This window comes from Cyprinodon tularosa, unplaced genomic scaffold, assembly GCF_016077235.1.
Source record: "Cyprinodon tularosa strain WSP-4 unplaced genomic scaffold, ASM1607723v1 ctg960, whole genome shotgun sequence".
NCBI lineage: Eukaryota > Metazoa > Chordata > Actinopteri > Cyprinodontiformes > Cyprinodontidae > Cyprinodon > Cyprinodon tularosa.
In genome coordinates, this window is record NW_024039741.1 from 155,001 (window position 1) to 166,322 (window position 11,322).

Below are 11,322 nucleotides of genomic sequence, written 5' to 3' on the forward strand. Positions count from 1 at the left end.
GATGGATGGATGGATGGATGATGGATGGATGGATGGATGGATGGATGATGGATGGATGGATGGATGATGGATGGATGATGGATGGATGATGGATGATGGATGGATGATGGATGGATGATGGATGGATGGATGGATGATGGATGGATGATGGATGGATGGATGATGGATGATGGATGGATGATGGATGGATGATGGATGATGGATGGATGATGGATGGATGATGGATGGATGATGGATGATGGATGGATGATGGATGGATGATGGATGGATGATGGATGATGGATGGATGATGGATGGATGATGGATGGATGATGGATGGATGATGGATGGATGTAAACCATATTCTGACCTGAGCAAACCACACCAGCGTCCTCCTTGTGTCCACAGTCGTTCTCCTCCTGCTCCGCCCTGCAGGCCCACAGGTTCTCCTCGCTGCCGGTGCAGTTCAGCTCATCCAGGTGAACCGGTCCTCTCCCTGCAGGGAACAGCCCCCCCTGACCCGTCACCCTGACGGCGTTCCCACAGCCCAGCTGGGAACAGACCACCTCAGCGTCTCTCAGATCCCAGCCGTCGTCACACACTGTTCCCCATTTCCCGTTCTTCCAGACCTCCACCCGTCCAGCGCAGCCGTCCTCGTGACCTGACAGCCGGAGGGACTGATGACCTGAGGACCACATTACCTGGCTGTTACACCTGAACGCCGTCTGATCACTAATTAGTCTTTAATTATAATAAGATAATGCAGTTGTTCTGTCCTTATTTAAATACCGTCTTATTAAATTAACCAATAATTAACAGACTCAGGTTTATGTCAAAACTGACTGACTGGCTTATTTTTTTTTTATTTAACTTTCTTGAGCATCCATCTCATTTTGGGAAATTCTACCTATTCTGAAACCCAAATGGAAAAGCAAATAACTGAGGAACTATAAACCTAAATTACATGTTTAAAAACCCCAAGCTGTTCAAACGTGGCTCAAAGATTATTTTTTATTCTCTAAAATAATATTTATTTTTTGAGCAGCACTAATAAAGTCATGCTTGCTCGTTGTTGCTGCTTTGTCATGTTTACATGTTGACATGCTGCTATATCTGTGTTAATTGTGCTTTTTTTGCTCGCTGTGTCCATAAAATGTACTTGGGGCTTTAATTGTGGAGAATCTAAGCTTTCCAACGATGTCTAACATCTATATTGGTGAAAGTTTTAGCATTCTGAGTTATTAGTTGCCTTAAAACAGGTTGCCGGCAACCCGGTGGGATTGGAGAGGCTAAGATCAGGGAAATAGTTTCATTTCAAATAGTGAAAGCTTCAGTTTCACCAGTGGAAAGCTTTTAAACCCTATTTTTAAACCATGCAGCCTATTTTTTTTTTTGTCTTGATTTATTTTTCAAACTTACGGAAGTTTACATTTTTACAGGAAAGCCTTACCACAAACCACTTCAGAGGTCAGGATGCAGCCTGTCCCCACAGCCTCAGTGCAGCTATGCAGACTCAGGTTGTGGTACAAACAGCCGTGGAAGCAGCTGCTGCCGGGGGGAGGCGTGGATTTCTGTATCACATGAGGTCTTCCACAATTCAGATCCAGGCAGATCCTCTTTGCCACGTCGTCGAAAAACATCCGTGGAAGGGAAACCGCTTCGTCGCTCCTGTTTCCCTGCAGCCTGAGAGTCCATCTGCATCTAACATTCAGATGATGAACCTGGAGGTTCGCTGAGAGACAGAAAAACAGAAGCAAAGGATGAGGAGGAGAAATTCCCAACGATGAAGATCCTGCATCCCAAACTGAAAACCAACCCTGCACTTAAAAAATAAACGGAAAAGTTGGCAGAACAGTTTCCATTTAGGACTTCAGTTTTATTATTTAGGTTTTGCTTTAAAGTTTGTCAGACGTTGCCATAGAAACTTGGAATCCTGGATTTGTCCGATTTATGTGAACATTTTGGGGACTAAGAAAATATAAAGAATAAACCACAAATATCAAAACTTCTTACTTAAAGGAAAAGTCGCTCATATTCAGGATCCAAACTTCTGAAAGTTCTTTAAATCTGAAATGATTCCATCCTGTTCAATAAATGATCAGTGTTTTTAATTCAGAGTCATTTTCATGTGAATGTGCTTTACTGGAGGCATCCATGTTTGTCAAAGAACACTACTGCCACCTACTGGTTAGTGACATTGTCACGGTGCGGTATCGGCTGTTGATCAAGTCCCAGTGCTGTATCTGGTGTTTGTCACAACGCGCTATTATCCAAGTCATCTTGAAAACATTCTTCTTCCAAATGTTGGCTACATATTACGGGTTTTTTCTCTGGCCAGAAGTTCGATGGCAAATCCTCCCTCTACAAGTTGGCGATCCAACGACCAACCCGTCCGTGGAGGATCAGGAATCAGAAAGGTGGAATAACTCTTTTTTTCACTTTTACCCGATGTATTCCAGCATCCAGCTGCCATGCACGTGGGCATTGTCAGTTTAAAGTCGTAGGGAAGCGGCTGTTCCAAACGTTGCATTTCCGAATTCTCCCCAGTGGTGCCCGACTTTACACGAGTGAATAAAGTGAATGTGATTGGTCGTTTATCAAGGGGGCGGGATTGTTGTGGCAGAAGGTTTGCAAGCAGATTGGCTGTGGCCAGTTTGTAGGAAGCATCTTGCTAACCAGTTAGCAACTTAGTGCTAGCAGGTTCCCAATGGGAAATTCCATTGGGACCAAGTAGCACTAAATTGGTGACTTAGAAATGACGCTGTCAAGGAACGCTATGGACAGCGGAAACATGCAAGAGGAGGAGAGTTTAGTGTCGGAGGTCGTGGATGAGTCTCCTCCGTCATCCATTTTTTATTTAGAGGAGGAAAGCGGGGACGAAGATGTTGTGGAAGAGGACGCCAGGGCGGCAGAAGCTTGGTTTGGTGTAGAAGGCTTCCAGCCGTACATGTTTGAGCCCTTGCCTCGCAACGCTGCCAGTTCTGTTAGCTCTACGCCTGCCGAAGACACAGACGTCCATCCCCGTGAACACTGGGACGCAACTCAATGGGAAAGGAAAGGATTCTGATTTCAACCGTTGCGTATATTAGCTGCAACACATGAATCAAGATGCTATGACCGAAAACATTTGATTGACAGATGACCGTTGATATATGATTGGCCGAATTTAGGTGTTCAGGCTGACGTAGAACTAACTGGCCTGTAGAGGATAACAAAGAAAACACAGATTTTAAGACAGAATTCTTTTTTTTTAAATAGAAAGTTTCTAGATTTTGGGATTATTTCATTTCCCTACGACTTTAAGAATTTATTTTAAGTTTTTCCCTTCATGGGGGAATTGGTCAAGAGCGTTTTTACCAAACTTCTCTTGTTTTAGAGAAAGTAAAAGTCTGAGATTCTAACCTCTGCTTTCCATTAAGGAAGTGCTCCACTTTCTAACCACTTGTCCACTCAGGCCCCGCCCATTGGTTACTTAAGGCATGTTGTAGTTATTTTAAGAAATGAATGTAATACTTTATTCTCTTGGTGCAGAAAGTATAATGTTATTTTGTTTGGTAGCTTCTCTTTAGCAGCCATTTTTATTGCTAGAATTAAACATTAAAAAAAACAGCATTCAGCTTCTAACTCCTAATCCAAAACTTGTTTTTCCTACATTTTACAGCTTAAATTTAAGTTAGCGAAACCTTTGCCTAATCTCTAATCTAAAGGTATAGTTATTGGTACTCAATAATGTTCAAGGATTCAGGATTTCCGAACTGACTAAAAGTATTGCCCTATATTTAATTTTTTTTTCAGGTTTTAAGCAACTGAAAATAGTTTTTCTGCCCTAAAAAAGAAACTTGTTTGTTTTGTAGTGTCGGTCGTCTGGACCAGAAAGTTACGACAGTTCATTTCCTTTATTTAACCAGAGGAAAACCAAAATAAGATCTAGATCCTATTTGCAAAAAGGGCTTTGCACATCTAGCAACGGCGAGCTGATTATCATCGGCGTAACATGAAACACAGATTATTGTTTTAAATTGTTTCAGCAGATCTGCAAAGCAGGGAAAGGGATCAAGAAAAACATTAAAGATTGAAGTTCAAAGGTTACAAGAAGAACGAATGAAAGGAACGACCTTGAGACAGACAGAGGACGACACTGGGCACCAAATACATCTACAACAAACAGATCTAACTTCTCTCAATGGTTGTTACTCATACAGAAGCAGCTTTTACTAAACAAAGTCTTAAACATCTACATTTCTATTCCCCAGTAAAACCTTTTAATGATTTTAACCACACAATTTCCCCACTTTGGGACAATAAAGGGATTTTCTATTCTATTTCTATAAATCCTACCTAGTCTGGAAAAATGGTTTACTGCTGTATAAGAGGACCCTTTGTAAAGCAAGAGCAGCATATTTCTCCTCATTAATAGAGGAGAATAAGAATAATCCTAGATTTCTTTTTAATCCAGTATCCAAACTCACCCAGAGCCATAGCTCTGTTGAACCGTCCATTCCACCTGCTCTTAGCAGCAATGATTTTATGGGATTCTTTATAAATACAATTGATTTTTTTAAAAATAGGATCATTAACACTCCTCTATCTGCGATTGGTTTGTCTCTGGAGGGTGGGGGGGGGGCAGCATCTGAGGTAGTCATGGAAACTGAACCGGTTTAGACTGCTTTGATCCAGTTGAACTTTCAGAGTTAGCAAAACTATTGTCTTCATCTAAGGCTTCAACTTGGATGTTAGATCCGGTTCCAACCAGGTTATTTAAGGAGGCATTCCCTTTGATCTCCTCCTCCATTCTAGATGTGATTAATCTATCTCTGTTACAGGGATATGTACCTAAAGCTTTTAAGGTTGCTGTAATTAAACCTCTGCTTAAGAAACCGTCTCTTGACCCAGATGACTTGGTCAATTATAGACCTATATCCAATCTTCCTTTCTTATCCAAAATTCTTGAGAAAGTAGTTGCCAAACAAGTTTGCGATCACTTCCACCATAATGAACTTTTTGAAGAGTTTCAGTCTGGCTTTAGAGCTCATCATAGCACTGAAACAGCTCTGGTGAAAGTCACTAATGATATTCTCATGGCCTCAGATAATGGACTTGTATCTGTGCTCGTCCTGTTGGATCTTAGTGCTGCATTTGATTCAGTTGATCATAATATTCTTTTAGAAAGACTTGAATATTTTGTTGTTTAAAGGAACAGCTCTAGACTGGTTTAAATCTGATCTATCTGATAGAATTCAGTTTGTTCATGTTAATGATAGATCTTCCTCATGCTCAAAGGTTACCTGTGGAGTACCACAGGGATCAGTGCTAGGACCAATTCTCTTTACTTTATACATGCTCCCAATTGGTAGAGTTATTAGACAGCATGGGATTAATTTCCACTGTTATGCTGATGATACCCAGCTATATCTGTCTATAAATCCAGATGAAGCTAACCCATTACATAGATTACAGGCATGTCTGAAGACATAAAAACCTGGATGACTCTTAACTTTCTGCTTCTGAATGCAGACAAAACAGAAGTTATAGTCTTTGGACCAGAGTCTCTGAAAAAGAAGCTGATTAGCCAGTCGCTTCATTTGGACGGGATTAAACTGATTTCAGATAATAAAGTAAAAAATCTTGGTGTTATTTTTGATCAGGACCTGTCATTTAAATCCCATATCAAAGAGGTTTCTAGAATTTCCTTCTTTCATCTGAGGAACATTGCTAAAATGAGCAATCTCCTGTCCAGGGGTGATGCTGAGAAACTAGTCCATGCATTTGTTACTTCAAGGCTGGACTATTGTAATTCTTTACTATCAGGAAGTCCACAAACTGTAGTTAAAAGCCTTCAGCTGATCCAAAATGCTGCAGCCAGAGTTCTGATGAAAATGAAAAAGAGAGATCATATCTCTCCTATCCTGGCTTCTCTTCATTGGCTTCCTGTTAAATCCAGAATAGAATTTAAAATCCTCCTTCTCACATATAAAGCCTTAAATAGCCAAGCTCCATCTGATATCAGAGATCTGATTGTTCCTTATGTTCCTAACAGAGCACTTCGCTCTCAATCTGCAGGTTTACTAGTGGTTCCTAGAATTTCTAAAAGTAGAATGGGAGGCAGATCTTTTAGTTATCAGGCTCCTCTCCTGTGGAACCAACTACCAGTTTTAGTCCGTGAGGCAGACACCCTGTCTACTTTTAAGGCTAGGCTTAAAACTTTCCTTTTTGATAAAGCTTCTAGTTAGAGTGGCTCAGGTTATCCTGAGCTATCTCTATAGTTCTGCTGCTATAGGCTTAGACTGCTGGAGGACATAGGGACCCCTTTTTCATCATTCTGCTTCATTCTATCTCTATTCTCCCACTCTGCAGAATCTGTTAGTTCAATCTCTAACGTTCTGCTCTCTCTGCTTTTTCTCATAGTAGCTTCATCTGGTCTGTTCCTGTTTGGCTGTGACTCCATCCTGGAGAGAAATATCAGCTGTGCTGCTGCCATCAACACCTTTGTTTCTAGATGTTGGAGCTTGGCCTGTTTTCCAGTGTAGTCCTGTTTCTCTTCTATAGCTATGGGCTCAGCATCTATTGGGACTACCTGGATCTTCTCTCTTTCATAATTGGACATAAAAATTGGTGCAGAGCTCGTCTGATAAACTGTTTCCTGCCCAGACACTCATGGAGCGAGATTACTGGTAACTTTTCTAACATAGAGAGTATTTATATCTTTTTGGATCTGATTTAGATCTGATTTCTAAACATCTCCACCCATTCAGAGGTCTTCAGGGCTCCTTAGTGCCTCGATGGTAGTCTTAGGTCTGTGTTTTCGTCGAGGGTCGTTTGGCTTCTTTTGCTAGCTTGCAATGCCCCATACCTGTCTATGTCTCTGAAAGGGAGGTTGTTAAAGGAAATAAATATCCAGATAAGATCAGGTGCTGCAGTCCAGTCTTAAAGGCGATATGATGGACAGGAATAAGTGTGAATCTGAGGTCTGGTAAAGAAATACCTCATTATAAAAACTCACTCACCACTTTCATCTTATATAAATCCTTTTTTTTAATCCCCTGCCTCCTTTTCTGTAATCCTGCAGCTGAGATGATGACCTGTGGGCTCAAACTGAAGCTGTTTGTCTCACTAGCAGCAGCTTTGTTTTGCAGAGCACAGAGGCCTGCGTGGGAGCGCCGCATGTTCTGCCATTTCAGTTTGATTTGCACCTGCACAATCCGCCCAGTGCATTTCCTAAACAGGCCTCCCCACATCCTGTCGTTGCAGCAGCATCACATGACCTCTGCAGGGTGCCACTCCTGATGGCGGACCGAAGCGTCGGGAAAATAACAGCAGAGAATCACTTTACTCACGGCTGAAGGTTCCAGGTTTCTCTGTTTCATTCCTCCCAGGAGTTTCAGCTGCTTGAGTGGAAGCATTAAGAGACGCTGAAATAATGAAAGCAGGGCTTTTAATTTCTCTCACTGCAAAAAAATAACATCTAAATAAGTCATTTTTTCCTAAAATAAGTGCATTTGTTGCTGAATCGAGGAGGTGAGACACTTTGCCAATAAAACAAGACAATTTACATTTAAAATAAGAAAAACTGTTGCCTCAATTCAAGAGCATTTTATCTAATTATCTTATTTTTTAAGAGAAAAAAATACTCATTCCATTGGCAAATAATCTTATTTACCTGCTCAAATTAAGGGTAAATACACTTAATTTAAGAAATGTTGATTTATGGCCGACATTATTTATAGCAACAAGCTTCTTCCCAGCAAACCCATCCGCCACAGACACTGGGGAAGTTCCATTGGCTGGTTTCACTTTATCAAAGCTGTTTAATCTCCACTTTAAACATCTTTAAAAAGATACAGATTACCTAAAACAAACTTAAAATAATAAAACCTGGTATAAAGAAACTGAAATCAATCCACTGGACTTTGCTTCCAAGTTTGAAGACGTTTCTCTTCCATCCAGGAAGATTTTTCAATTGAAAATGTCAGAAATATTGTTTAGTTCCAGGTTTTATCCAGCAGCCCAACAAAAAAAGCCTTTTTAGAGGAATTCAAACTTGGAAACAAAGTCCAGGGGATGGAATGACTTTAACTTGGATGACTGAGAATCTTCACCAGCAGGCTTTCAGGTTAAAATCCAAACAAAAGTGACCCAATAATTTATCAAAGTTTAAATACTTAAAGGAAAACTGAAAGAAAAAAACAGAAGAGCCGAGACCAAAAGGAAGATTCATCCTGAATGAAATAAAAAACCAAGCAGACTCACACTTAACTCTCATTTTCACATTTTCAAAAGTGCAAAAGTTGTTAAAGGAAACCGTTTTTAAAGCTTATAAATAGTTTATAAAGGTTTAAGGTTTACCTCTACAGAAGGAGCTCAGCTGGAGGATGAAGATGAACTGAAGCAGCTTCATGTTGGTGGAACGACGAGGAGATGATCCTGCTGCTGAACTCAGATCATTTCTCAGCTTCTCACCAACAGGAAGTCGAGCATCTGCAGCCTCATCGCTCTCTCTCTCTCTTAGGGATCTGAATAAGATTAACAAACGATAATCAGCAAAAACACAAGAACATTCAACAGTTGATTAACCAGAAGAAACTGCTGAACTTTAATGTGGTAAAATCTGCTAAAAAAACATTACAGAGTAAAATCACAGAGTTCCTGTTTTATTAATATTTTCATTTTCCCCCATAATTGATGCTATTTGACATATTCTGACATATTCTGGCTGCATCTTATAGTATTTTTAATCTTTACACTGTTTTAAAATATTTAGCTTTTTATTTATTTTTGATGCTTTTGAAGCGAAAGAAAAGCTTCAAAGAATTTCCTGTTTTTCTCATTTAACTACTTAAGCATTTAGTGCATTTTTCTAACATTAAAAACATATGCTTGATATGCATTTTAAACATTTAAATAAATCTAAACATGCATGTTAAATCTAAATCTTATAAATCTAAGTGCCAAGATGGCGTCGGTGTTCGGCTGCTCGTCTGCCTCAGCTTCGGTTTTTTTTACTGATCTTTTAAACTTTAAACAAACTGAGTCTCTGCTGGTGAGCCTCACTGGCAGGACTTGGTTGTTGTTATCCTGTTTATTTAGTTAAAACTATTTTTATTATCATCTTATTTTATATCTTTAGGTTTCATTTCATTCTTTTATTGAATATTTTAGGATTTTTAACAAAGTTCAGCACTTTGTTTTCAATTGTTTGATGTTTTAATCGGTCTACAAAAAAGGTTGATGATAAAGGAGGTATCTGTTGAGCATGGGCGGTTCTAGACAGGGGCCAACGGGGGCCAGTGCCCCTGTAGATAATGTCCTGGCCCCTGTCATGGCCCCTGTACTGAAGACATAATATTGAAAGAAATTGTAATGATGATCTGCGCTGGAACAAACTGATAGGTCCTTTGGATCTATTTCATTTTTTTCTTTACAAATTCAGGGTTTTTTTTCTAAATATTTAAAAGCAATAAGCTGACAGCTTCACTGGTATTGAGATAGTATCCCAGTTTTCTTCTGCTAAATGATTTTTTTTTTTCAATACAAATTGCTTAAATTTTTACAGCTGAATTTATCAGTTTTTCTTGAGTTCTAATTCAGATTTTATAGGAAACTGTAATCTTACCTTAAATTATGGCAAAAATATGTTAAATTCCTAAACTATGAATGGCCCCCTGGTACATTTGGTCTAGAACCGCCACTGCTGTTGAGGCAAACCTGAGTTGAGTCATTGGGGGCGTGGCCACCTGTTGAGCCATTAAAGGGGCATGGCTAGTTGGAAATTTAAAATTTAAATTTAATAACTAATATTTAGATTCTAGGTTCAAATTTAGATCTAGAGTTTAAATTCAAGATTTAAGATAAGATAATCCTTTATTTGTCCCACAGTGGGGAAATTGCAGCGTTGCATCACAGTGAACAGTACAGTAGGAAAAAAGAAGAATACAAAGTATAAAAAATATTTAAAAATATATATAAAAAAATATACATTAAGTATATACAGACAAGACCGTCACACTTGGTGTGAACAGTTAAATGGCTAAGGCTAAGGTTGCAAACACTGGTATAAAGTGACAACAGTAAAGTTCTGTGCAAATGATTGATTGTACTAAATTATTGCAGAGTTAAATAGATATGAGTGAAGTATACAATAGATATGCAATAATAACAGGTAAAGTGACGGTGGACATACGGTTGATACGGAGCTAGCATTGTTGGTTGTACAGTCTGACAGCAGCAGGAAGAAAGGATCTGCGGAATCTCTCCTTTATACAGCGAGGGTGTATCAGTCTTTCACTGAAGCTGCTCTCCAGAGCAGAGAGAGTGTCCTTCAGGGGGTGGTCCTCATGGTCCAGCATAGACATGAGTTTGGACAGGGCCCTCCTGTCCCCCACCTGCTGTTCAGAGTCCAGAGGACAGCCCAGGACTGAGCTGGACCTCTTGATGATCTTGTCCAGTCTTTTCCTGTCCCTCTGCGTGATGCTGTTGCCCCACTAGGCCACACTGTACAGGATGGCTGATGCCACCACAGAGTCGTAGAAGGTCTTCAGGAGTGGCCCTCTCACCCCAAAAGACCTGAGCTTCCTCAGGAGGTAGAGCCGGCTCTGGCCCTTCCTGTACAGAGCCTCCGTGTTGTGAGTCCAGTCCAGTTTGTTGTTGAGATGAACACCCAGGTACTTGTAAGTGTCCACCCTCTCAATGTCCTTTCCCTGGGTGTTCACTGGGGGAGGGACGGTGGGACGGCGTCTGAAGTCCACCACCATCTCCTTGGTCTTTCCCGCGTTTATGAGGAGGTGGTTCAGCTGACACCAGTCCACAAAGTCCTGAATGAGTCCTCTGTACTCCGCGTCGTCATCATCTGTGATGAGGCCAATGAGGGCGGAGTCGTCGGAGAACTTCTGCAGGACGCAGCTGTCCCTGTTGTGTCTGAAGTCTGCAGTGTAGAGGGTGAAAAGGAAGGGCGCTAAGACCGTTCCCTGGGGGGCCCCCACACTGCAGGTCCTCATGTCAGACACAGTCTCCCGTCCTCGCAAACTGGGGCCGGTTTGTGAGATAGTCCAGGATCCAGTCGGCCAGGTCACAGTCCACTCCTGCAGTCTCCAGCTTGTCTCTCAGGAGTCTCGGCTGGATGGTGTTGAAGGCGCTGGAGAAGTCAAAGAAGAGAATCCTCACAGCGCTGCCGGGCCTCTCCAGGTGGGACAGAGAGCGATGCAGGGTGGAGATGATGGCGTCCTCCACACCAATGCCAGGTCGGTAAGCAAACTGCATGGGGTCCATAGCAGAGCTCACTGTGGTGCGGAGGTGACTGAGGACGAGCCGCTCCATGGTCTTCATCAGATTTATATTTACATTTAAGAT

At 41.0% G+C, this 11,322-nt stretch overlaps 1 protein-coding gene across 1 annotated transcript in view; it reads right to left on the reverse strand.

Moving 5' to 3' along the window:
• The window catches only part of LOC119776855, a 23,839-nt gene extending 12,869 nt beyond the window's left edge, over positions 1 to 10,970 (reverse strand). Inside the window, exons 1-5 of the mRNA XM_038275484.1 lie at positions 10,530 to 10,970; positions 10,189 to 10,457; positions 8,323 to 8,489; positions 1,430 to 1,711; positions 350 to 664 (exon numbers count right to left, since the gene is read on the reverse strand). Of these exons, the coding sequence (XP_038131412.1) occupies positions 350 to 664; positions 1,430 to 1,711; positions 8,323 to 8,489; positions 10,189 to 10,457; positions 10,530 to 10,970 (1,474 nt within the window). The remainder of the gene's footprint in view (positions 1 to 349; positions 665 to 1,429; positions 1,712 to 8,322; positions 8,490 to 10,188; positions 10,458 to 10,529) is intronic.
• Between the last annotated feature and the right edge of the window lie 352 nt (positions 10,971 to 11,322).